The sequence below is a fragment of the Staurois parvus genome, unplaced genomic scaffold (genome assembly GCF_062004578.1).
Source record: "Staurois parvus isolate SC_StPar_1 unplaced genomic scaffold, SC_StPar_1.0 ptg000562l, whole genome shotgun sequence".
Taxonomy (NCBI): domain Eukaryota; kingdom Metazoa; phylum Chordata; class Amphibia; order Anura; family Ranidae; genus Staurois; species Staurois parvus.
This window is the reverse complement of record NW_028318358.1, coordinates 8,060,356-8,088,177: the sequence shown is the minus strand read 5'-3', so window position 1 is coordinate 8,088,177 and position 27,822 is coordinate 8,060,356. Positions and strand designations below refer to the sequence as shown.

Here is a 27,822-nt window from a genome sequence, read left to right as displayed (position 1 = left end):
CATCTCCATTGAACTCTATAGAATCAAAAACTCAAAGCTTTGCATTTAAAAAAGTCCCAGACTCATTCCAAAAAACGCACCAGGTGAAAACGCGGAGATGTAAACTTATCCCATAGAAAATCATGCTACATGGACTGCTGTGCATTTCCGAAAAATGTAAAAAGCTGTGGAAACCGCATAGGTGTGAACCTAGACTAAGACAGGAAGTGTGTTACTGTTTTCCAAACAGGAACATCTTTTCTACGGACAACTGTCAGGGAAACTATTTTCCCCTCACTTTGGGGAGATTTTTTGTCTGGTTTTAGTATAGGAATAAAGAAAAACCTCCGTAATAAGAACACAGCCAGCAATGAAAACCTGGGAAAATTTCTAACCTTTCCACACTCTAAAGATTAAAACAAAGTTTACACTTTGAACTTCAGCCAGACTTCTGCCACAAAAAAACACCTCTAATGTTACAATATGCATGTTTATACATGTATTTATGTACATTATGTGCTAATGCAGGGCTTAAACTTTCGAGTCTAGACCTACTAGCCAGGCACAAACCTTACTCTCCACCAGTAGCCCCACCCAACTTTTCCCAGGTTGCCTTTGGAACTTCTCTTTTGCTTTCATCACATGTCTGTAACTGTTCCCTTTTCTTGCCTGTTGGCTGGGTATACAATTGTGCCCCACTACCCAGCTGTCTGAGATCACGGTCACTGACTGACGTCTCTCACCCGATCTAGGTCAGCTGCTCTGTATACCACTGATCCTGGCAATGTTTATGGACTACATGCGAAGAAGAAACCGGAAGTCAGAAACCGGAAGTTGGCTTCACAACGTGGCTTGGAGCGCAAGTGGAATGCAAATCGATCCCCGGGGACTGGGGATCGCATTGCAAGCCACCCGCTGCATCTGTGCTCGCCACAAAGCGATTTCCCCTCGCATTTGGCGAGCGGGCAAGTGGAAATTTCAAGCCCTGTGCTAATGGCATTTGAGTGTAAATGCATTCTCCTGACCAGAATATTAATTTATTTTGGCCACTGGAATACATTTAGACACATTTACATGCATTTTTCTGCACAAAAGAATGCACCTTCGGTACATTTTTTTTTCTGTCTGTAAATGCTTCTTTTTAAATATGCCTGTAACTTCCCACGTGTGCATGACCACATAGGTAGCACAGGGGTGCTTTCACAGGCATAAAAAAATTCTGATACTGTAGCTGCTGACCTTTAAAGTAGAACTATATGCAAGATAGAGTATTATAACTTGTCAGGTTTTTTTTTGCCATCTGTGTCCTATTGTGGAGATTTCCCATCACTTTCTGTCCCTCGGGAAGTGAGAGAAAATCCCTGCAAATTAAGGGAATGCCTTCCCTCCCCCCAGTCAGTAGAACTAGTGTCCCCATTGGAAGATTTCCCCTCTATTACTTTTCTGGGGACAACCCAACATTTGGGATTTTCTTTTACTTTCACTTTCAATGATAATTGTAAACAGGAAAAATAAAGAGAGTGAATCTCCTTAACGGGGGCACAGACAGCAATACATACTGACAGGCCTTGTAATCCTTCTCCACTCTATCCAAAACTAAAAAAAAAGTTTTGACTTAAGTTATACTTTAATAATAAATCACCTAATTGTCCGGATCGCGCTGTACTCACCTGGGCTGGTTCTTCACTCATTTTTGGGTCCCAGGCTCCGCCGTGGTGCATGAATGGTCCTGCAGCCTCCTGGGACCTGTGATGTGTCCCAGAAGGTAGTGGTCAAGGAGGGGGGGGGGGGGGCAAACGTCTTGTGGAATCACCTAGGAGATTTCAGCAGAAGACGTTGCAACAAAGTACCTGCTCCTACCCCCCAAAAATCATGCTCCATAAGTAGAAGAGGTGGGGGGGGGGATGTGAGCGAAATGTCTTTGGATAAAGTGCCACTCTATGCTCCGTATGTATGAGGCCTTAATGATGTGTACAGAACACAGAGCTGCATTTATTTGTATTTTCTATAATTGCCTGGAGTTCAGCTTTCACAGAATCTATTATTTTTGTACTTTTCAGTCTCTTTCAATATGCCTAGGATAAGATAGGGCAGTGGTGGCGAACCCGTGGCACGCGTGCCACAGCCGGCACGCCAAGCCTTATCTGTGGGCACGCCAGGAGAATCCAGCGGCGCGCTGTCTTCCCGGCTGTAGTGTGCGTGACAGCCGGGTCCCAAGTGCGCATGCACAAGAAGCAGTGCTCCTTGTGAATGGTAAGGCGGTACCTGGGACACATGACAGATCCCAGAAGCCGCCGGACCAATCACAAAGCGCAGCGCTTCTCGCGCATGCGCACTGGGCATCCGGCTGTCCGACGAGCGCCCACACTACAGAAGCCGGGAAGACAGCGCGCGGCTGGATCGAGGAACAGGTAAGATAAAAAAAAAAAACTCTGCGGAAGTAAGAGCGGGTACCTGTCAAATTCAGGTACCCGCTCCCCCTCCCTCCCCAAAGGTCAGCAGTCATCCCTGTGCTGTGTCCCCAGTCTCTGGTCATCCCTGTGCTGTGTCCCCAGTCTCTGGTCATCCCTGTGCTGTGTCCCCAGTCTCTGGTCATCCCTGTGCTGTGTCCGCAGTCTCTGGTCATCCCTGTGCTGTGTCCTCAGTCTCTGGTCATCCCTGTGCTGTGTCCCCAGTCTCTGGTCATCCCTGTGCTGTGTCCCCAGTCTCTGGTCATCCCTGTGCTGTGTCCCCAGTCTCTGGTCATCCCTGTGCTGTGTCCCCAGTCTCTGGTCATCCCTGTGCTGTGTCCCCAGTCTCTGGTCATCCCTGTGCTGTGTCCCCAGTCTCTGGTCATCCCTGTGCTGTGTCCCCAGTCTCTGGTCATCCCTGTGCTGTGTCCCCAGTCTCTGGTCATCCCTGTGCTGTGTCCCCAGTCTCTGGTCATCCCTGTGCTGTGTCCCCAGTCTCTGGTCATCTCCTGTGCTGTGTCCCCAGTCTCTGGTCATCCCTGTGCTGTGTCCCCAGTCTCTGGTCATCCCTGTGCTGTGTCCGCAGTCTCTGGTCATCCCTGTACTGTGTCCGCAGTCTCTGGTCATCCCTGTACTGTGTCCGCAGTCTCTGGTCATCCCTGTACTGTGTCCGCAGTCTCTGGTCATCCCTGTACTGTGTCCGCAGTCTCTGGTCATCTCCTGTACTGTGTCCGCAGTCTCTGGTCATCTCCTGTACTGTGTCCGCAGTCTCTGGTCATCCCTGTACTGTGTCCGCAGTCTCTGGTCATCCCTGTACTGTGTCCGCAGTCTCTGGTCATCCCTGTACTGTGTCCGCAGTCTCTGGTCATCCCTGTACTGTGTCCGCAGTCTCTGGTCATCCCTGTACTGTCCGCAGTTCTGGTCATCCCTGTACTGTGTCCGCAGTCTCTGGTCATCCCTGTACTGTGTCCGCAGTCTCTGGTCATCCCTGTACTGTGTCCGCAGTCTCTGGTCATCCCTGTACTGTGTCCGCAGTCTCTGGTCATCCCTGTACTGTGTCCGCAGTCTCTGGTCATCCCTGTACTGTGTCCGCAGTCTCTGGTCATCCCTGTACTGTGTCCGCAGTCTCTGGTCATCCCTGTACTGTGTCCGCAGTCTCTGGTCATCCCTGTACTGTCCGCAGTTCTGGTCATCCCTGTACTGTGTCCGCAGTCTCTGGTCATCCCTGTACTGTGTCCGCAGTCTCTGGTCATCCCTGTACTGTGTCCGCAGTCTCTGGTCATCCCTGTACTGTTAATTAGTTTGCACTACTGTACGAGTTGTTTTTTCTAAACCAAAAGCTCGATATTCAGGTTTCATTGCAGTGTTGGCACTTTGAAAGGAATAAGTTGGTTTTGGGTTGCAGTTTGGGCACTCGGGCTCAAAAAGGTTCGCCATCACTGAGATAGGGTATAAAAAAGCTGCTCTTTCTATAAAAATGTTAGCTAATTTCTAATCAGCTAGACTGCAGTTTGCATATGCTCCCACTAGGGCTACATAAGAAAAAGGTAACAATGTCACCTGGTAATCTCACAGCAAGCAAACGGTCCACAGCCTCAAGTCGCTACGCCTACAGGGAGTAGCAAAACATAGAAACATTAAATGCTGAAGTCTCTGAAGATGAAGACTGATCTTTAATACATATGGCCATCAGAGAGGATGTAGATGACTTAGAGCCACTTGCATTTCTTTGGAAATTTTCTAGCAGTTGATACATTTGGACAATCACTATTGTGTTGCCCGATCCATTATGAAAAGTTATATGCCACTCCACAGGTGCTGCACTTTGCCTCCTAAGACATGACGGATTCCTTATTATGCAGCAAGACCCTCTGGTGTGGGCTGTAAAGAGGTTGTCATAAAATTATGAAGTACTTTAGAAATTCTATATCAGAACAAGGCATTACTACAGTAGACAAGTGATCAATCTGTGGCTTAAATTACTTCCACAATCCACAACAAGTAATGAGTAAGACAGACTTTTGTTCCCACAGCACTGAATGTAATCCTATAATCAATAAAAGTAATCAAACAAGTAAGCAATTTGAACAGATAATACATGTGTATGAGCTATACTGGCTGCCAAAAGGCAACGCATCATACAAGTGTCAAAGGGAAGAAAAAGCCTCAGAGTGCCAATACAGTGCCTGATAAAAGCACAAAATCAGAAAGAATTGAGCACATTTACATGAACCAGGCCCTGCCGGGTTAGTGTTGAAGCAATAATGAAACTTTCCACATGTCTGAAGCATTCATTAGAGTATATAGAGATTTTCTGACATGTTCAAAAAGCTCTACATGACTGATCACCAGTTACTGCCTTTCCTATTGACGCTTTAACAGTGCGCACAACACTTTGAGTTACCAGGACAGTCACAAATAAAATGACGTTATGTTCCAGTGACTCGCACTTTGAGCTGCAATGGCCAGATAGATCTGTCATCAGATAGATCTGACCATCTATGCCACCGTCTGCCTCACAGACACCGACTAGATTAAAACTTGTACAGAAAAATGGTGCTTGCAGATTTAACGATTAACCCGAATGGTTTCTATGGCTGTGAGACAGTTTGTCCCTCAGGCATTCTGATTAATAAGGCCCAGTAGGGGCTCAGTAAGTCCATTTCTCCACATCTGCCACTTAGACAGACAAGCGAGTGTTGCAAAGACATATATTAAGAAATGTGCTGCAGCTACTGTGCTGTATGCGACCATAAATTGCTATAACCTGCTTAATGGAGCTGCAAACTAACAAGGCATGGAGGTACATTTCATTTGACCCTTGACGACTGGTACTTTCAGCACGAACCCCACTCTACAGATTTATAGTGTCTTTGTTCATGCATATTGGGTGTGTATAGAAGCAGACTGAGCAGACAGCGATTGGAAGAGGCTGAGCACCTGCAGTTCGGGAAGGATTAATTTTGTGACAATGCTAGACAGGTATTTTCAGTTGTAAAGCCCAGCACTGGAGACATATAAACGGCAAAGAAGGGATAGTATGATGTGCTGTAAAAATGATGTGCACAAAATACAGAGCAGATGGGTGATAGAAAACATGAACAAAGCCAGTATGAACAGATCAGTGAATCAGCTTCCAGCTGGAGGCTGCCAACAGCATGTTTGTGCTAAAAACGCAGTATTTAAAGGACCACTGTCACAAATAAAATTGCATAATCTGATAACAATATTTATTATGAATGCATAGTCAAGAAAAATATATTCTGATGAAAAAAGTTACTTTTTATTCACTAACATCTTTGTTAAAAAAACAAAACAAAGAAAACAAAATGCTGTAACTGCTTAAAGGGGAACTATGGTCAAAAGTCATACAGTATATGGTGAAATTTGTTACTAGCAATTTTTTCTGAGTACCCCTGTAACATAAGATTATTACCTGTTGATCCTGACAATAGATCCTTTTTCCCCACTTGCAGCAAATAAATAAAAATCTAACTCCAGCTAACACCTTTAAAGAAGCGGCAGTAAAGGTTTTTTATTTTTTGAAACATATGTTTAAAATTACATGAATAAAAGCAGAGTTTGTAAGCAGCTAAAGGGGGTTGGGACAAACCATATAAATTGTTGGAGGTGTCAGTTTTGCTGAACAGCTTGGTCTGCATGTAATTATGATGAAAAATATAAATTAAGATGTGTGAAATAAAAAAAAAAAAAATGAATTCATAAACAGAATAATATCTATTACAAGTAATAATACATACAGTAACCAAAATACAATATTTTTACTATAGTTGGCCATCTAGTTCTAAAGTCAAAAAGTTTTATCAAAAAAGACCTTCAGTGTGTAGATCCCCCTCAGCCCCAATACTGACCTGAGCTCCAATCCAGCAGTGTGCATGAGAGCAGCGGCTCTCCTGGATTTCTCTCCCTCCTCATTGGCTGAGATACAGCAGCCGGAGCCATTGGCTCCCACCGCTGTCAATCAGGAGGGAGATACCCAGGAGAAGAGATGTATGTCTAATAGACATACAGAGGTGGCTCAGGAGCTAGCACACACGAGTGCCCCCAGAGCAAGCAGCTTGCTCTAGGGCACTCAGCAGGGGGGAGGGCCAGGAGCGCCAGTAGGGGACCCAAAAAAAGGAAGATCGGGGCCGCTCTGTGCAAAACCATTACACAGAGCAGGTAATTATGACATGTTTGTTATTTAAAAGCGCACTGATGTCAGAAACAGCTCATTTACAAGACTGCTAGACCCTGGGGGGGAGAGGGGGCAGGAGCCGAAAGGACTGGTTTTGTGCAGGGAGGATCATCGGGTCAGGCGAGTATATCTTCGGTGTCCTCTCCCCTAGAACAAATCAAGCATTAGACCCGTGCAATGTCGGCACAGCCCCACTGCATGGGTCAAAAACTTTTTTCCTGGATTTCTGCTTTAAGCATCCACAGCAGTGTTACAGTATGTCAAGTTTAGCTGCAAAGCTTGGTCTGCATGCAAAATGTTAAAAAAATAAAAAATAAAAAAATCGCCACACAAAACATGTTACAAAAAAGGTTCATATACTGAAAACTTTTATTACACATGCTCTATACTGTATAGTTACCAGAATACAATGGTTTCCTGGAACATTTGAGTATATTTTTATACAGTACAAATGAAAGGGTCAGTTCACCAAGTGGTATAAGTTATTTTAACAGTGTTTCTTATTTTACATAATGAGAATTATCTAAATAAAGTGTATTTATGGTCTATCTGGATTGACTCTTCCGAATCGGTCCCTTCCAACTCTGATTAAGATTGAGTGATGGTTCTCTACCTCTTGTCACAGATTTTTTTTTGCCCGGTGTGGGTTGTCAGTGATCTTCTTCTGTGGGAACTGTCTTCTACCAGGAGCGGACTGACCATTTGGAAACTCGGGCACTGCCCGGGGGTAGTAGGGGGTTCCATGAGATGCCTCTGGTACCTTTTTCATAGGCTTTTTTTAGTTTGGGCAAGGACACAGGGGCCCCATGATCCCCTATTGCCCAGGGGCCCCATGAGTTGTCAGTCCGCCCCTGTCTTCTATCATATCTAAGCCCTGTGATATCATTGGGTGCTGTTGTCGTCTGTTTGTTGTTGTTCACCTTATCTGTGTGTTATGTTTTCCTCGTTTGTGTTTTTTTTTTATTGCTATTATTTGTGATTTTATCAAGCCTGGGTATGCCCAATAGGCTTTGTTTTGTATTCTCAAATTTATAAGTCAATAAAGAGAATTTTCAAAAAAGTGTATCTATGGTCAAAATTTACAATCATTATATTCATCTGCACGTTGATTTTCAAATATTTTTAGTCTGCTCATAATAATACAAATAATTCTAAATTCTGACATACAATATATTCAATGTGCTCTGTGAGTAGGCCCTGCTGTGTCACACAATTCACAGAGCCTGCCTTCTAAAACTACAGAAGTGCTGTAAGGATGAGTTTCAGGAAGTGGAGTCAGTACAGGAATCACTGCTTGAAGGCAGCAAGATACCATGGGAGATAACAAAACAAATCTGCTACTGCGCTTGGTTTGATAATCAGAAGTAGCTAGCACTCATCTGTGATACCAGATAAAATATAGAAACAACATGCAGCGCTAATAACATATAAATACAATATAGTGATCTAGTGATATAGAAACAATTCAATAATATACAATTTGCAAAAGGAGGAGTCCCAGTGCTAAAAGTAATATTTTAATCTAAACAATATCCAACAAATAAAGGTATTAGCTGCTTGTTTCTATACCATGGGATATGTAGGCCTTACAATTTAAAGTAAACAGTGGAAGGGAAGCTGCAAGGCACAGAAAGAGATGGCCAGAAGACAGCCAGAAATCACAACATGAAAGGAGATTTTTCAAGTAAGCTTGCAGTATATTGGACTGTCAATCATAAATATTGCTTGTATTGCTCTTACAATGCTGATGTTATAAAATGAAAGCATATGCTGTGACCACAGAACTCCTTTAACATGTTTATTTCACAAACATAAGCATAGCATAGATGAAGAATAGGTGATTTATTTTGCATGAAATTTAAATGTACCTGTTTAATGTCATCAATCAGTATTTTAAAGTATAACTAATGGCAAATTGTTTTTTTTAGTTTTGGATAGAGGGGAAGTGGATTGAAAGACCTGTCAGTTTCATTGCTGCCTGTGTAACCAATTGTGAGATTCTCTATTTGTCCTGTTTACCTTTATTCATTAAAAGTGAAAATAAACGTAAATCCTAAATTTTGGGTTGTCCCCAGAAAAGTAATAGAGGGGAAATTTTCCACTAGCGACATTAGTTCTGGTGACCTAGGGGTCCCCAAGAGATTCTTGTAATTTGCAGGGATTTTCACTTACTTCCTGTTTGGCTATGGGACAGGGAGTGAAGGTAAATCTCCCCAATAGGACAAAGATGGCACAAATAAACCTTACAGGGGTTATAACTCTCCTATCTAAAATGAAAAAAAAAAGTTTTGCCTAGAAATCTACTGTAAACCCCAAGTGGCTCATTTCCTGCTCATTTTCCTCATAGAAATCCAGAATGATTACTAGGCAGAAATCAGTGACATTTTAACGCAAAGCTGGAAAGCAACAGCTTTAATGCCTGACCCCTCCCCAGTACTACATACTTCCTTTGCTCCACCATCGCTCCATCCAGTCACCGGAAGCAAAACAAATACTAGAAGCCAAAAAAATAACTGGTACTTCTGGGTACAGTGTAAGATGTGACTCCATGTGTTAGTTCCAATATGCTGGATATAAGAAGCACTAGCAAAACATGCATGCTCACATTTACTCTATACCAGCTATTTTTAACGAGGGTTTCTTCAGGGGTGCCTTGGCAAAATAACTTCAAATTGCCCACAAATTGTATAAAAGTTAGCATGTGGATCAAGCCAGCCTTTTAGTTACACAAAGCCACAGGTTCATTGTTCACCATTACAACGTTCTAGTTACCGCATCCTAATAACCAATGACATCTTTGGTTGATAAGGAGAACACTGGACACCTGCACAGCATCCTTTTTTGCCCCTTGCCTGCCCTCTTTATCATCACTGCTTAAATGGGCTGTCTTATTTGAAAATATCAGTTCATGTACAGGCAAGTATGGAAGCCCAACTGCAACCAAAACTTTACTTTTATTTTTAGATGGAGTGGAAATATGCCAGATTATTACTGCTGTCTGTATCCCAATTGAAAAGATTCCCATAACCTTCTGTCACTGTGGCATCCAACATCCAATTGCCCCAGGAGGAACACAGTCAACAATAATAACTTGAGAGGGGTTCTAACCCCTTCCAAATATAACCTGAGAGGGGTTCTAACTATTTCTCATTATACTAAAAAATAAATGTTTTTAATGCGGTGTGTGTCCCCCCTGTGGGACTAAGTCCTTGTCACACCAGCTACCAGCACAGAAAAGGAGGGTAAACCTCACCAATGGAGAACACTGACTGCAACAAATACCTGGCAAAAGCTCCCTCTCTTCCTCACTTTATCAAAAATTACAATAATAAAGTTTTCCTGGACCAGGGCTTTAAGCACATGATACTATACTACATTACCCAATAAAAAAAGTAAGGCCGGTATGAAGAAAACGTAGTAAAATATAAAACAAATGTCACTGTAGAAATATAAACTTAGCTGTCACTTTCATTCACACATTTTTTTTATGTCTGGAGAGTAATTGGTCACCTCAACATGTGTGTTGCAGGAGTCATGAAGACAGAACAAGTGCCACTGCAGGTAGACTTGCTCAAGAGGGCTGGCTGTCTGCTTTGAGTTCTGACCTGTGTAAGTAGGATGTGTTGCACTGTCCAGGGGTCAGTAGTATGTAGGGCAGTGTATAGAGGTCAGTGGGATGTATTGCACTCTCCAGGGGTCAGTAGTATGTAGAGCAGTATCCAGAAGTCAGTAGTATGTATGGAAGGGTAAAGAGGTAACTAGGGTGTATTGCAGTGCACAGGGGTCATTAGTATATAGGGACAGTACAGGGACATTAGTATGTAGGACAGTGTACAGGGGTCAGTAACTAGCAGGGCAGTGCACAGGCATCAGTAGTTTCCAGGGCTGAGTACAGAGGTCAGCAGTATGCAAGTCACTGTACAGGGGTCATTAATTTGTAGGACTGACTACAGGGGTCAGCAGTTTGAAGGGCAGATTATAGGGATCAACATGGTAGCAGACAGAGGTCAGTATGACAGTGTACAGAGGTCAGTAGGGCAGAGGACAGGGGTCAGCAGTGCAGCGGACCGGGGTCAGCACGATAAAGGACAACGGTCAGCAGAGAGTTTACATGAGACAGCAAGGCAGAAGACAGTGGTCAGCAGGGCAGAGGATGGGGGTGAGCAAGGCAGAGGACAGGTACAATAGAGCAGAAGACAGAGGTCAGCAGGGCAGAGGATGAGAGTGAGCAAGGCAGAGGACAGGTACAATAGAGCAGAAGACAGAGGTCAGCAGGGCAGTCTGTGCCCTGCAACAAGAATCAGCATTTAAAAGAAAACTCAGTGGGATACATGGGAGCTCTGCAGCCAGCACATCAGTGCCTACATTTTACAAATGGGCCGTAAAAAGTCTATGGACATCAGCAGATGCGCTTGAATATAATGCCTATGACAGCCTATGAACCTAGCCTGCCTGAAACAGTTCTTAAAGGGGAACCAAACCCTCCTATCCAAGGAAGTTGCCATCTATGGTCCTGATTCATCTGCAGTTGCTATGGTGATGCACATGTGATTAGTTATGACACCAGTGTTTTGATGGCTTGATTGTTCGTGAGCACAAGCGAATGTGACAGTTATTATTCACAATATGCCCTGAATGTAGTTTTTTTGGGAAACCATTAAAATTAATGGATTTAATTTTGCTTCAAGCTGGTCATACACTGCCTGAATGTTAGCAAATTTAAGCTGACTCTGTCAGCAGTGAAAATTACTGGCTGAGCAGTGAATGCAATCCAATCCGTCACTGTTCATGTATTGAGCAGCTGCAGGTACTGCCTGCTGCTGAATACCATAAGGCGGCAGGGGAGACACCTTCATCCACGTTGTTTAGCATGGATGGGGGAACTGACAGATTTATTTCACTCAGCTCATGAGACTAAATGAGAGAAGTGTAAAAGTGTACGGCTAGCTTTGGCTTAAAATAAAACATAAATACAATACTAAATATTCAACTTGTGTGTTTGTAATTGATGTTAAAGTGTCTTGTATTTTGTTTTTATTGATACTTTTATGTTTGCTCTAAGATAATTAGAGAATTATATTGCTGTCAGCAAAGGGGCTAAGGTAACATTCAAGTTGCTCTGGTTCACTTTCAATATAGCCTATTAGGAAGCCTGCAAACCATTAAAGACTAATATGTTAGATGTCCACAGAGCTTAGCCCACCATTTCACACACAACATTCTGAACTTTGAGCTGTCATTAACAGCTGAAAAGCTTAATTTGACGCACAGGGACTAGCTCACCGCTAGTTATGTCCTGTCCTCCACACAGTTGTGGTCTTTGTTAGTTTTAATGTATCTGAGACTACATGGGTATACTATCTTTGTGATAATTGTAGGTGGGTGATCGAAGAGAATTTAGACACAATCATGTTTGCGATGGTAAAATTGACAAAGTGCATCGCTAAGCTGTCAAAGTTAACAGGGAAAATGCTTCCTTGGAGAATCCACATATGAAACAAAGGGCGAGATACAATAAATGGACAGCATATGAAACTGTGTCTGCCTTCCATGGAGCTGTACAATTAAAGATTGGTGATATATGAGCTGATCTCTCCTTGTGTCAAAATATTGTCCATCATGCAACCTGATGACAGTTCTATTTGTAAACTTCTGCAATAACAGAATGTGGGAAGATTTCTGTGCCTCTCACTTAGCATTTCAAACATTCTGGCATAGATATTATCCCTTGGGATTTAACCATACCATATCCCCATTCATCAAAAGCAATGCTAAAATTGAAAATTTGGCCAGTATACAAGCAACTTAAAGTTACACTCTATGCAAATATTTGCAAGCTTTTTCACCTGCCAAAGGATTTGTAATTCTGTCTTCTCATTCACACATCTCTACCAGAAAGAATAGCCAGGTCTTTGACTTTTCCCACCTACTGTTAGGTAGGTCCCACCTGCAGGTTATAGGAAAGAAATTGCTCGATTTCCCCATCAACACAGTCAGTATTGATAAGGGAATTCCCCCCCCCCCCCCGCTGAGCTATTGTGTTCAGGAGGAGGTAAAGCCTTTCAACGCCTCCCATTCAAGTCTATGGTGACTCTCCTCAAACGCCTGGCAGGCGTTTGTGAGGCGTTAATACAATTAACTTCATTATAGGCATTTGTGGTGCAGTTTTAACGCTTGGAAAATGCCTATGACACGCCTCAAAAATGCACATAGGGCGTTTGGGGAGCATTTGAAGAGCGTTAAAAATGCTTCCCAAACGCCTGTCTAATGCCTGTCAAACGCTATAGGGGTGTTTGGGAAGCATTAGAAATTAATCAAGTGTGAACAAGCCCCTACTGTGCCATTACACACATTCACAGACTGTTATTGGCTGTATTAAAAATATGCTATTTTTTAAAATAAATCCATAATCAAACTGAATTCCTATCTGCATGAAATTCGGCTTTAAAGATAGTGAGCTCTAGCTACGATCAATGACACCATTATATCTGAATCCAAGGGACATATATCCCGGGTCTAGCGAGATCCACTTGCTGAGCAAGTCAGACTGTATATTTCCAGCTCAGTGTCACTCTACAGTGACGCGGGAGCAAGGAAGAAGCAGGTGTGGGACCTCCTTAGCATTCCTGATGTAAATATAACTGCACGAATGAAAGGGGAACAACAACTACTCATAACCAATATAAATATATATTTTAGTATATGACATGCTAAGCACCACTGGGGACACATTGACTGCCAAAGGAGGCACACTGTCCACCAATGCAGCATGCACACTGTTCACCCACATAAGGGAACACTTACTCCTGCCCACTGCACTCTGCGAGCTTTAGGGCTAGGTCACATTAGATGCAGTCCAGTGTGTTTCTGCACAGTGTTTTCCATGTATTCCAATGGCCCTAGTTCACACCAGTGCAGTCAGTTCCAGTCAGTTTCCAGTGCAGAAAAAAAAAGTAGAACATGCTGCATTTTTTCTGCACAGAACTGTACGAGAACATAGCAAACTGCATCAAAACTGCATCAGAATGTGTGGTTTAAACTGTAAGCAGAAACGTATCTGGAATGCATCTAGAGTGTGTTTTTATGTTGTGAACTGGCCTTAAAGTGGTTATAAACCTCAGACATGAAGTATGAACAAAGCAGATCCCTATACAGTGTGTACTTGTCTCAATCCAGACACTTAGGCTCAGTTCACACTAGCTTTGTTAGCAGGCGTTAGACAGGCGTTTGGGAAGCGTTATTAATGCTCCTCAAATGCCTATGAAAATTCTACACATGGCAACACACAGTGCTGGTCATACTGAAGCGTCAGCGCCGCGGCAAAATTGACATGTCAAGTCAGGAGGGGTTGAAGCCTCCCATTCAAGTCTATGGTGATGCTCCTCAGACACCTGGCAGGCGTTTGCAGAGCGTTAATACCGTTAAACTTCATTACAGGCGTTTGTGGTGCGGTTGTAACGCTTGGCAAACGCCTATCAAATGCCTCAAAAACGCGTATAGGGCATTTGGGGAAGGTTAGAAATGCTTCCCAAACGCCTAACACCTGTCAAACGTTATAGGGGCGTTGGCAAGAGTTACAAATTAGTCAAGTGTGAACGAGCCTTAAGTGTCATTTCTATCTGCTGCTTCATTTCTCTGCTATCTGCATGAGTCACTTCTGACAAATTTGACACCAAGAGGTAAAAAGGTGAGAGGGGAGCTCCAACACACAGCCCGTTACCGATAGCCTCAGCTCTGTCCATGTGTGCTGTGTAAAGGGGTGTGTCCCTTCCCTTCAATCAGCTATCAGCTCATCTGAGTATAACTTCAGCACTCCACCCCCTGCTTTCTGAAAGCTCAGAGAAGTAATAAAAATTGGACTTTGAACGGCTGTTGTCGAGAAAGGGCTACAGACAAACAGGTAAAACTTATGTAGAATGATTTGTTTCATCTGTGTATCACATGAGGCCAGTCACGTCCCTGGGTATATGTAAGGGTTTACAACCACTTTAATGAATGATTATATAGTCCTGATCTCTTCACTCTGACTTAACTATAGGTGTTTTACACCTACAGATTACTGCACTGTGCACGATACATCATTCTAACCATTGCACTCTATGCACTACATTGTATGTCACATAGTTCTGAATTCTGCACAATGAATGCTTCAAAGCCCTAAACTCTATGTAATGTACATCACTGTTACATGACCCTGAACACTGCACACAGTACACTACTTAGTTGTGACCTCTGCTGTCTATACACCACGTTGTACGTTACAGCTTTATGACCACTGCACTCTATATTTTATGTTGTATGTTACACAATGAAAGGGGCAAGCTGACCACACAGTCATGACCTCTACACTCTATATGTTATGTTGTAACGTTACTTAGTGTTGACCACTGCACTATACTTGCTATGTTTAATTTTACAAAGCTCTGACTGCTGAACTCTATCAGCTATGTTAATTTTTGCATAGCCCTGACTGCTGCACTTGATATGCTGCATAGTCCTGACCCTTACATTTTATATTTTATGTTGTATATCACAAATACCTGATTACTGCACTCCATATGCTATGATGTATGTTAAAAAGTTCTGACTGTTATAAATTACATCGTCGTACATTCATCTATAGAGTGTAGGTGTGTAGACAGAAAGTAGCTGCTTCAGGAAATCATTAAAATTACAAATGTATGCAAAAAGGTGAAAACAATTATTTTAATAAAAACAAAAGTACTTGCTCATGATACCCAGTGGTTTAGCAAATTAAATGGCACTTTGTTAAGTTCTTCTCTCCTGCAGAAATGTCTTTATTCTCAGCCTTCCAGCTGCTACAACAGCAGTCCCAGGGACACTCATATGATGCTAAGATGGGACGGCTAGTGGGATAGTGACAAGTTCTGTCCTTTGCTATCACTGCCCATATCAAAGCAAAGGTACTGTGAGTAAGCTGAGAACTTGCTCAGTAAGTGGATCTCGCTAGACCCAGGATATATGTCCCTGAGGCCTGAATATAGTGGTGTCATTGAGAGTAGCTAGAGTTCTCTTTACAAAAATTATACCCATTTTGCTTTAAAGCTAATTTCACGCAGATAGGAATTCAATTTGATTATGGATTTATTCAAAAAACCATACAGCAGCAATATTTGAACGTGGTGGCTTCAGTGTGTCACAACTGGATGAATGTTAACATCATTTTATGACGATTCATGTTTCTAAATGATGAAAGAGGATCACTTATGTTATTGATTTATATTTATGATCTGCCCAAAGTTCAACTTTAGGAAATATGATAAACTAGTTATATTAATATATTTCACTCCTTTAATCAGAAGCACTGAGAGTCTTACTACAATCAAACATCAGTAAACTGCACTCATTGCGCTGATTTATTGAATAATCCCTTGTGTTTATGCTGTACTAGATATGCAACTTACAGAGTCAGGGTTGTCCTCAGGCAATGGCTGTAGCTGACATGCAATGGGTGCTGGCTGATTAATCACCACCTTCAAAGACTCTCGAGGGAACGCTGGTAAGATGGAAGAGATCTGCTCACTCACTGTAAAGGGGTCTTCATGCACAGGAAATCTCTTGTTTTCAGAGGACTCTTCATCTGACTCTGGCAAAGCAACTGGCAAAAGAGATGTACGATAAAGAAGTGTAACATAAAGAATATTGGACCTGAAATGCAAAAAGAACCACAACCAAAAAAGCATACTCAAGCATTAATCTACCATGCAATTGTTTTTGTCTGAAAGCTTTTGACTGGTAGCTTTGGACAACATCAGCAATGCCAAATTAACAGCAGCACTGCAATGTTTGCTAACAAAAATGATAGAAAATCTTAGAGATGTAGCAGACATGATGATTTAGCTGCTTTATTCTCTATAAGGACAGTAATGAATGAGGATGTTTCCTATCCCATAAAAAAGATAAGTGGAATGACTGTTGATATGGCACATCAATATAGTGACTATAGAAGTGCTCTATACTGAGACCATGCACTGCTGTACCGAATATTGATTTGCCCCACTAAACAAGGAACCCTCATTCTCATTTAAACTTGCTGGAACTCATATGTAATAAAAGAAGTGGACTGAAAGGTAGTTTTCCCCTTATGAACACCATAGGCAACAAGGAGAATTCCCGTAGGTTTATAAACATTAAAGTGTTACTAAACCCACAACAGAAAATCAGTCTGTATATGCAGTAAAGCATGCTTGTTATACTCACTGTGGGACCTAAGGGTTTAGTCCTCTGCATTGTGCAAAAAGGCTGTTTGATCCTTTCGTCTCTGCCCCTCCTCTTGTTGAAATGACCACCTGATACAGACTGAATCCTTAGTCACATGCACATGTTCAGTTTGGAATGTATTGCTAGAGAAGGTTTTTTTTTTCTTGGGAGAGTGCATTTGATCAGCACAGGGCCAATAAGCAATGTCCAGGCAAAGGGTCAGAACTTTCACATCCTCCTACAGCAGAAGGAAAACTCCTCCTACAAGCTTTAACCAGTGCTCTGCTGAAGTCACAAGACTGCTCTAACTGCTAATGAGAAAAGGTATTTAGCAGTTTATATTTACTAAAATAATTGCATTTCCATGTTGTGTGTACTGTGGGAGACCAGATATAGTGATTGCAGGGTCCTGGGTTTAGTAACACTTTAAAGGTCAGGAACAGGTGTTCACTTATGTTGGAGGTCAAGGTGCCCCTTTATTGGAGGTCATTTGCTCCCTTACACTGGCAGTCACGGGGCCCCTTTACATTAGCTGTCGATGTGCCTTAAAGGATAAGTTCGCTTAAAAAAAAAAATAATAATACATGCCCATTTTTTGGGCTTGTAAAAAAAATGTGCATTTACCTTTTTTTTTTGTCAGTGTATCTGCTTGCCCAAACATCCCATACAGGCAAGCAGATACAATCTGACAGGAAGACTCAATGAACTACCACAGCACTCAACAGCTGCAAAGGCTGTCGGGACTTGTAGTTCATTCATTCACAGAATTCTGTGAATGAATGATGTGGTCGTGTGGTTGGAGCCCTTCACGGCCACGCTGCTTTCAAAAACTGACAGCTAGTACTTTTCCTGTACTGCTGTCACAGGGAGGAGGGGGATCAGGCAGCAGCAGGGAAAATGTTACATGTTCCACCCTAAAAATGGGTGGAACTTGTAACATGTTCCCAAAGGTGAACTTGTCTTTTAATTTCCTCACAGCAGCCATTGCATAAATATGCAAGTTCAAGCAAGCAGACTACACAAATATTATCAACCTGCAGCCAAGAAACATGAAAGATGGTCAGATATGGCCTGCACATACCACTACCTTATTATTATACTTATGGCTGACCTATATATAGACTTAAAACTGACTCCATCCTGTTAACAGCAACACAGAAAATTTTAGCTGAAAAAAGAAAGCAAACTGGATAGTTGAAACTTCTTAAAACAGTGGCTCTCAACCACGAGGTTGAAGCCTGCTGCTAGGCCACTGCCTCCTTCCTGCTGGGCCGCAGCTTCCTGTTTGATCAGACAGCTACTGCTTTCATGCCAGAACTGACTTACTAGAGGACTCACAAGTGCCTTGCGCTATCACAATGGTAAACTATCCAATCTGAGCAATACCGCTTAATAGAGTCTCATTATCATGGCAATTTTTAGGGAGGAGTTGTGGCATGTATCTGCCGTGACAGCATTTTATAAATTCCAGCCAGGAGTATAAGAGGTGGAGAGAGGCAACAGCAGAAAGCTCAAGCCCAGCATTCCTAAACCTGAAATTTAGGAAAAAGAGGATCCATGTCTGATAGTTGCCTGATCAGACAACCAATCTTGTAGTGAGAGACCTCACATCATAATATCCCAATGGATAGAAAAATTACCCCAAAGACTGGTAGAAAACCAAGGGTACAACCCTAAAGTCAACCTGAAGACGTAGGGTGTGCAAATGCCACCCACAAAAAGATTAGGCAGGGAGGAGGGTGTATAATAACCCAGACTGGTGCCATGTACACCAGAAACAGAAGGATGTTACTGGAGAGTAGCAGACAACAACCATTCAACCACTTACCCATTACATGATTCTAAGAATCATCTAACCTACCCCAAATCAGTGTAGCATCTTCCACCAATCTTCGCCAGACTATTAGAACTTTTGCCTGATTACTGATAAGGAAAAGGAAGGAATGGAGATTTTCTCAGAAAAGCTGCAGTTCAGCCATGGAAGGATGACCTATCATCCAGTGATCAGGTCCAACGAAGGTCTCTGAACTTATGCTAACCCCCATAGAAGAGAGGAACAACAGGGTTCCAGCATACTGTGTCTGCTGACCCTCTTGGGGAGAGCAAGGCCATCTAGAGATGGACATCTCCATCAAAGCAGTAAAAGAGGGGGACTCAAGTGCTGAACATCACCATTCAGGGGATCCAAAATACGTAGCCTAGTCTCTATGATAGACAGGGCAGACAGAATTGACCTTTCCAGTGTCTTATTGTAGGGAGAGGTCCCAAACTCTTCCAGAGGTGAAGGTTCTGCAGCTCTCAGGGGATGGACAATGGAGGTCAGGTTAGAATGCCAACCCAAAGAAAGATCCCCTGACGACCTGTTTTTTCTGGGGAACCAGACAGAAGTCCCTCAGGTTGGGAGAAAGGAACTACTTCTTCCCTTGCCAGAGACCAGCAGATTATGCCCAGGTCCACAGAGAGTTAACTTCCTGAGCTGAAAGAGCCTTAGTCATTGGTAATCCTAGGTTTCCAGTCCTAGATACCTGGGAAGCCGCATCGATGAGGTCTGCAGATGATAGGACCCTCAGAAGGGGGATTAGGATGAGTAGTATCAATTACCGCAAAAGGTAACCACATCTGAGGGTACAAAACTCCCCTTACAGAGAAGAGTGTAAGTCCCAGAGGGATACCACTGCCAAAGATAAGCCCCTACTAGAGTAGGAAACAGAGGTCCCAGGGTGTGGGAAACCCAGACAAACCTGGGAAGATACACAAAGAAATGCAGTAATATCAGAAGGGTGAAGAGGGGAAGTTGAAGGAGATGCCCTACTCAAGGCTGAAGGCCACAGTCAGGCTGCATTTGAGGCTAATCCTGGTGAACTAGACTTTGAAAAAACCTGGCAGCGCAAGAACCAGAACATCCTCCACCGGCACCCTCGGAGACCTGTTAAGAAAGGCAATAGCTAAATCACCCTCATGGACAATCATTTATTGAAAAACAAGCCTCAAACCCCTTTCCCCCTCTCTTCCTCATAAGGGACCCAATTAGAGATGTATCAGAAAGAGACTCTGGTGGGGAAGGAGGCAATGGGTGGTACTAATGGGGAAATATAGTTACATAATCTTAGATATATAATCTATATACATGTATAGAGGATTCAGATAGTAATATTCATTTTTTATTTATTTCATGTAGTATAATTTTTACTAATAATGTAATTGCTTTATCTATTAAAAATATATCTATAAAATAGCTAACATTTACTAAAGGGTAGTTGTACACTTTATAAGAGGTTAATTGCATTAATTTTATGTACAATATTATTATAACCTTATGTGTATTTTAATATAATGGAATTCCATAACATCTTGCGGGAATTGTGCATGGTAGGGATTAATCATGGATGCACATTATGTAAAGGACTGATTGAATATATGTACTGCACATCGGCAGTTTCCAACTATTAACGTATACCGGGATGTAACCAAATTATTCTCACTCTAGGTGATATCAGTAAGGCACTATCTAAAGGAAAAATTATGTAATTACACATGGAGGGATGAGGACTACAACAGGACTACGCCAATGTATCCATATACTGTATATATGCAGAGCGCAGTGATGTCCAACAGAATCCCCCTGTGGAAGCCACATGACCCTGTGGCGTAACGCATAAGGGAGGGGCATATGACGTCTCAATGCTCTACACGTGAAAGAGAGTGGTAATTATATCAGAACTTTGCCTATTTGCACTGTTGGCGTTGTTTTATATATTTTATGCTGGAAAGGTGTGGTGCGCTTCCAGCATCTTTTTAATGTAAGTGTGATTCTGGAAGATTGGAGAATAAAGGAAAGCTTTTAAAACGTTATAAGCATTATCTTGTGCCAATTTAAATTTTCCCTTATGTGTATTGCTGACCCATGCATGTGAGGAGGAGTGAGTGAGGATACATGATTGAATTTCCATATGGAGGAGAGGAGTAATTGAAGAGAAATTGGATCAGTTTACCCATTTGGAGGATCATATCTGGTCCCTGATCATACTATAGTACTAAGGTCAATCCCAGGTGAGAGCACATCCGTGGAGGGTGATCACACTGGCATGACATATTGGAGCACTTCAGCGTGATGACAGTATACTATTTAGGGATTGGACTGTTGTTTTGGGATGCTAATTATTTGCACATTATGATTATTTAAAGAAACACTAGATGGCTTTGTATCAAAATTATATCATTCTATGATACAATAAGATATGGACATATGATTTAAAATATATGTTTAGGTGTAATATACCCTTTAGGTATATCAGTGCCACATAAAAGCAGACATGGAGGCTGCAAAATCCTCTTTACTTAAGCACAAGAAAAGCAGAACATCAGACAGGGCAACTGAAATGTCTGATGAGAGGAAAGAGTAAGAGGGGGGACAACTGAAGAAGCTGTTAGTGGCTGGATCCCTAGGATAGGTCAGCACAAGCCCACTAGACCCATTGGTAGCTTAGGTCCCAGGAAACAACTTTTTCCCCATCCCAGACTTCTTCCTCCGTGCTCGGCTATGTGTTGTGAGGGAGGCTCTTGTGGAGGGTACTGGCCTCAACATTAAAAGGCAAGAAAGAGCTAATACGGAGGTCCTCCTGTGTCCACACACTCTGGAATGTTGCCAAGAATCCTGTCCCCCAGTTTTAGTCACTCCCAGGAACCACAACATGCTCAACTGTGAGGGGTGTGAGAGCAGTTGGCTGGGACATGTAAAAATCGCAACTTAGAAGATGCCGAGTCTCAAGATGATAGCTACTTCTAGTGCATGCACATTGTGCCCATACCGCTTAGTACTCCAGAAAGAGCAGAAGGGTTGCACCGGGAATGGAGTGGGGGCAAAGCTACCATGTCGTTAAAACTCCCACATCCCAAGCCCACATCTTGATGGTGAATGAGGGAGGGGGATCCAGTCAGGATAGTAGAAGGATGACACTCAGGGTAGGGAACATTGCCATACTCACCAGATGTAGTACACCAAAAGGGGAAGAATGCAATTTAACCCTTAGTACCTCTGGCTTCAACCAATTTGGAAGGGCGCACCCCATCAGGGTGGGGTATTCAGGGACTGGGTCACTCTGGTATGGATTGCTTCTGCCCTGGACCTGTGTAGCACTCTGTGGCTAACCCATCTCACTGCACTTTCTGCCAGGGTGATTGCAGGATCCAGTGCCCAAAGTGAATTTACAGGCCAGCCCTGCATTTTTCTCTGGCAGACTCCAGGTATAGTCCCCTGTAGTGCTCACAGTGGGGCACTGATCTGAAAGCTGTGTAGAATGCTGTCATGGCTGAAGTTGATTGTAGAAATTGGTAACCATAACTTACAAAATACCCACTCAGTAGAGAGAAGACATCCAACGCCTAAGGATATGAGCAAAGACCTGAGGCTTGCTGGGAGCAGTACATGGGATATATATATATAAATATATATATCTATATCTTTTTTTTTTTTTCCCCAACACCTGAAGGTATCTGCCTATAACATAGTAGTCACTGAATCTGAGTCCTTTACTATATGAACAAGACAAATGAGGCATGCAGGCAAGGGAAAGCCATACATGGTACTTGGTTCACCTGCAGACTTTCTATAACATGCTGAGATAAAACCCAATTAGACTTCTTTCTAGATAATATGCTTCATAAAGTAAGGAGTTAGTCTTTATTCTATCACCCTGGAATTAAAATAGCTATTACTACCAATCCGTCAACAGTGACATTATAAAAGTCTATAACCAAGTTGTCCAATTTGGTAAGACAAGACATACTTAATCTAGGACTGCTTTCCTCTTTATCCACTTTGTCTTCTCTCCACTTTTCATCAGCAAGCTTGTCCAGCCTTTCCTCCAGTCTCCTCATATACTGAATCATCTCCTGTGGAATAAACAGAAGTAAACTTTATAGGGTCGTTCCACCCAAAACTGATATCTTATTTTTCTCGGAATGATGGTGAATCACCAAATGGCTCAATTTGTCTCACAGTGCACTGATGAGGCCTTCCTAACAGGGCTTCTTCTACCTTGGAGGCTTGCCCCTCCAGATTGAGTCCTAATTCTCCTACTCATTCACTCACTTTAATTTAAACAGAGAAGGTAGTACTGCTCCAGATAGGCTCACCACTCCCACACTCCACAATCCTTCAGCGTGTGTGCTGACCCAGTTTGCACACCTGTGTTTTAGATCAAAGGAAAGTCTGGGAGGCCATACTAAAGCACATATCCATTTTATTGTAAAGAAAAGCAGCCTAAAAACACCATACTGTATGCCAGTGGGGGGAAAAGGTTCAAGCGTATCGCACTAAGCTCAGCGCTGTGAACCCTTTTTCCCTCACTGGCATACAGTATGGTGTTTTTAAGCTGCTTTTCTATGCATTAAAGTGGATATGTGCTTTTGTGCGACCTCCCGAACTTTCCTTTGATCCATTTTAACTTAAAGTTGAAGATAAATTCCAAGCAAACAGCTAAATGAACATATTAAATATACACTGCTCAAAAAAATTAAAGGAACAATTTGAAAACACATCAGATCTCAATGGGGAAAAATATCATGCTGGATATCTATACTGATATGGATCAACCTACAGAGGACTGAATTCAAAGAAACCCTGAAAATCAAATGATGCAGAAGGCTAGTCCATTTTGCAAATTTTCATTGCAGCAACTCAAAATGGTACTCATTTGTATTGTTGTGCACCAGGAAGAAACCCAGGACCCACTGCACCAGCATAGGATCTGACAATGGGTCCAAGGATAATGGCAGTCACAGTGTCATTGTCTAGCCTGTAGAGGTCTGTGCATCCCTCCATGGATATGCCTCCCCAGACCATCACTGACTCACTACCATAACGGTCATGCTAAATGATGTTACAGGCAATATAACGTTGTCCACAGCTTCTCCAGACCCTTTCACGTCTGTCACATGTGCTCAGGGTGAGCCTTCTCTCATCTGTGAAAAGCACAGGGTGCCAGTGGCAGACCTGCCAATTCTGGTGCTCAATGGCAAATGCCAATCAAGCTCTATGGCTCTGGACAGTGAGCACAGGGCCCACTAGAGGACGTCGGGCCCTCAGGCCACCCTCATGAAGTCTGTTTCTGATTGTTTGGTCAAAAACATTCACACCAGTGGCCTTCTTGAGGTCATTTTGTAGGGCTCTGGCAGTGCTCATCCTGTTCCTCCTTGCAGAAAGGAGCAGATATTGGACTTGCTGATGGGTTAAGGATCTTCTATGGCCCTGTCCAGCTCTCCTAGAGTAGCTGCCTGTCTCCTGGAATCTCCTCCATGCTCTTGAGACTGTGCTGGGAGACATAGCAAACCCTCTGGCAATGGCATGTATTGATGTGTCATCCTGGAGGAGTTGGACTGCCTGTGCAACCTCTGTAGGGTCCAGGTATCACCTCATGCTACCAGCAGTGACACTGACCCTAGCCAAATGTAAAACTAGTGAAAAACAGTAACAAATGAGTAGGGAAAAAAATGTCAGTGGCCTCCACCTGTAAAACCATATCTGTTTCGGGGGTCATCTCATTGTTGCCCATCTAGTGCACCTTTTGTTAATTTCATTAACACCAAAGCAGCTGAAACTAACAACCCCCTCTGCTACTTAACTGACCAGATCAATATCCCAGGAGTTTAATTGACTTTATGTTATACCCTGATTAAAAAATGTTCCTTTAATTTTTTGAGCAGTGTATATATAAGAGCTGTTATTTCTGCCAAAGCTTTTGTGTTTCTGCACATCCATTTTGGAGTTTTACACAGCACTACTACACTGCATAGCCCTGTTTGGCAGATATGAGACCCAATGTGTTTCAAGCTAGTAACTCTTGCAGATTTTGTCTTTCCTCCAGCCTGCAAATTGACAGTGAAAGGAAAAGGAGCGCATTGACAAGCTCATTTCTCTTCCACTCTGTTGTCTCTTCCTATCAGCATGCCCCATGCTAGTACATGGGCACTGCAGCACAATTGACTGGCCCTTGAACTGCTTATCACTGTCCCAATCTAAGGCCTGCTTTCACAGCATGCAATACAAAATGGAAAAAAAAAATATAACAAACTTCAGGAAACTTGAACATTCTCCCTTACAGTGGAACTGCACCCACTTTTCCATGCCCCTATACCTAAATGAGCAGTTAGTTTGCAATGTGGGCATAGCTCAACTGTAAGGGAGTATTTTCAAGTTGGGCTTTTATAAATACAGCGCTGCATTCATTTGTGTTTTGTTTTTTTATAGCGGTCTAGAGTTTAGGTTGAAATAAGTGCTGTCAGTGTTGTCAGGGAGTGCTGGACCCCCTAGTGATTGATTATACATTCACTATACAGCTCTGCTGAATATATTTATGCTTTATACACTAAAGGTAATAAAAATAAGATAAAAAAAGCAACAACAATATGGCCTCATTTACACTGTATTTAGAACACCTTTCCAAGCACATATAAATGCAAGTAAAAATTTTTGGTGCCATTAACACTGTGCGTTTACCTGTGTTTAAGTGCATTCAGTGGGGTTACTTGCCAACCTGTAAAAAGGACACAGGAAACTGAATTCTTAAGCTGGCTATACACTGATCGAAATTTGGCAGGTTCAGCAGGGACCAGCTGAGTATTGATCAGTGTGTGGCTGCCAATACAATGCAAAACATGAGGGGATTGAGGGCCCTGCTCTTTCGAGCGTTTGATCAACTTCTGTCAAAGGGACATGCTGTAATATATTTGTTGATCAGTGGCTGCAACTGCTGATCAGTGTATTATGACACCGGTGGGTCCCACTGTCAGAATGCAATGTCCTGGTAAGGGGACATCCCTCCATTCACCTTGTTTGTGTGGACTGAATAGAGCAGTGTTTATCAACCTTTTTTCAGTCAAGACACCCTTTAAAATTATGGACAGTCTTGAGGCACCCCATTATAAAATGGGGTGCCTCAAGACTGTCCATAATTTAAAAGGGTACCCCATTCTAAAATGTGCAAAACTATTCTAACAGTTTTATATAACGCAGCAACATCCACACATGGAGGACACCCAACATTAGAGGTGATTTATTCCTACAAAGCAAATACACGTTTGCACACTGGTAATATTTCTCTTCTCCCTCAGTTTTTCTCCATCACTGAGCTAATGTGACCCCAGCACTGATGGAGGGGGGCAGGGGAGGGTCAAACTAGGATGCTGTGCAGGCAGCTGACATCTTCCTTATCAACTGATGATGTAATTGGTTGCCAGGACGCCGGCGGCTAAAAGGTCATAATAGTGCAAAATGAAAACCTGTGGCTTTGTTTAACTAAAAGGCAGGCTTGCTCCACCCACTGGCTTGTATACAAGTTTTGGGCAATTTGTAGACATTTTGCCATGGTAAAGGCACACTTGTAGAAACCTCAAGGCACCCCAGAGTGCCTTGGCAACCTGGTTGAGAAAGGCTGGAATAGAGGAATAGGTTAATTTATTGGGGTGAAGGAAAGAAAAAAAATGTATCTATGGCAGACCTGGGCAAATTTCATCCCAGGGCCACATGCGTCCGTTTGGCTGTCCCTGACCGACCCTTGATGCCTCCACTGTCTGCATGCCTCTCAGCGCCTGTCAGTTTCCTCACTGACATACACTGGCAGATGTCTGTGTAGGGAGCTGCATGTACTGGAAGGAGAGAGCCTGAGGAGCTGATCAGTACAGCGGGAAGGCTAGATTCTAGTAGGAGAGTGTTGCCTAGGAGACGTCCTGATGCTCTCCCAACACTCAGCTACCTGGCCATGTTCTTCCTGTGTCAGCACCTCCATGCTGCAAATCCTGGGAGCCATGCATCCGATCTTCACTCCAGGTCAGGGGCTGTAGAAATCCCCGCTATAACAATCTCAGGCTCTCTCCTTCCAGTCACAGTGCTTTTCAGAGGGCATTTGACAGGCAGTGAGGAGGTATATTGCCTCCTCACAACCAGATTTAACTCTATAATGCCACAAAACTGTGCTACAATCGCATTGTACTCCATTGCAGTGCAGCCCCATTGAACACAATGGGTGAATGTGACAAGCAACTCCACTTGTCAAACTTTAAAGGAAAGAAAGGAGAGGGGCGCCGGACTAAGTGCAGCATTAGGTGTACAGTTTATTAGCACAATGACAATTGGCAACTTACGAGAATTAAAAAAGAGATAGGCATGTCACCAATGACGTGGTCCAGACTCCCGGGAACCGAAGGAGGACAGGAGGTGTCCAAGCGTCAAGGTTGTAGCTGGAGAGAGGATCCTGGAGTGGCCGGCTGCCACAGGGAACCAGAGTGGAATGCAAATGGTGTCGGGCAAATGGTGGATGTGACGTCAGCGTTGGAACGTGATGACGTGGATGGGCGGTAACACATTTTGAAGCGGAGCTTCTTCCTCAGACCCAATTGGCTAACAGAAGTGGCCGTCTATATAGGGGATGTGAAGGGTGGGAAACAGATGGCCACTTCTGTTGGCCAATCAGGTCTGAGGAAGAAGGTCTGCTCCGGTGACATGCCTATCTCTTTTTTAATTCTCGTAAGTTGCCAATTGTCATTTTGCTAATAAACTGTACACCTAATGCTGTAGTCCAACTACACTTAGTCCAATGCCCCTCTCCTTTCTTTCCTTTGCATACAGAGTCCTGCTTTGCTCTGAGGGTGCTGCCACTGATGCTGCCGTTTGCCAATTTGCCACTGTGAACACTCATAGTCCCCCTTCCCTTTTTGGACTTTGTTGATGGACATTTTGGACTTCCTTGTAGTTCTATCATACCCCTCCGGCACCAAATTTGTATACTTGTCAGACTCTGCATTTCAAGGTAAAAATACCATGCCCGCGAAGCAAAGCATCACTGTTGCAAAATGTAAACAGCCAGTTCGGCTGTTATTTTACAGTTGACCACTTGACCACCTGTCTGAAAGATACTTATTTCATGAGCCACTGTACCTATTATTCCTAGCGCCAGGTGTTTGTTTTCTATATGTTTA

General features: G+C 43.0%; 1 protein-coding gene across 1 annotated transcript in view; it reads right to left on the bottom strand.

Annotated features, from left to right (window-relative positions):
- The window catches only part of CALCOCO1 (calcium binding and coiled-coil domain 1), a 94,187-nt gene that overhangs the window by 21,591 nt on the left and 44,774 nt on the right, over window positions 1-27,822 (bottom strand). Inside the window, exons 11-12 of the mRNA XM_089691433.1 lie at window positions 22,635-22,740; window positions 16,053-16,246 (exon numbers count right to left, since the gene is read on the bottom strand). Of these exons, the coding sequence (XP_089547559.1) occupies window positions 16,053-16,246; window positions 22,635-22,740 (300 nt within the window). The remainder of the gene's footprint in view (window positions 1-16,052; window positions 16,247-22,634; window positions 22,741-27,822) is intronic.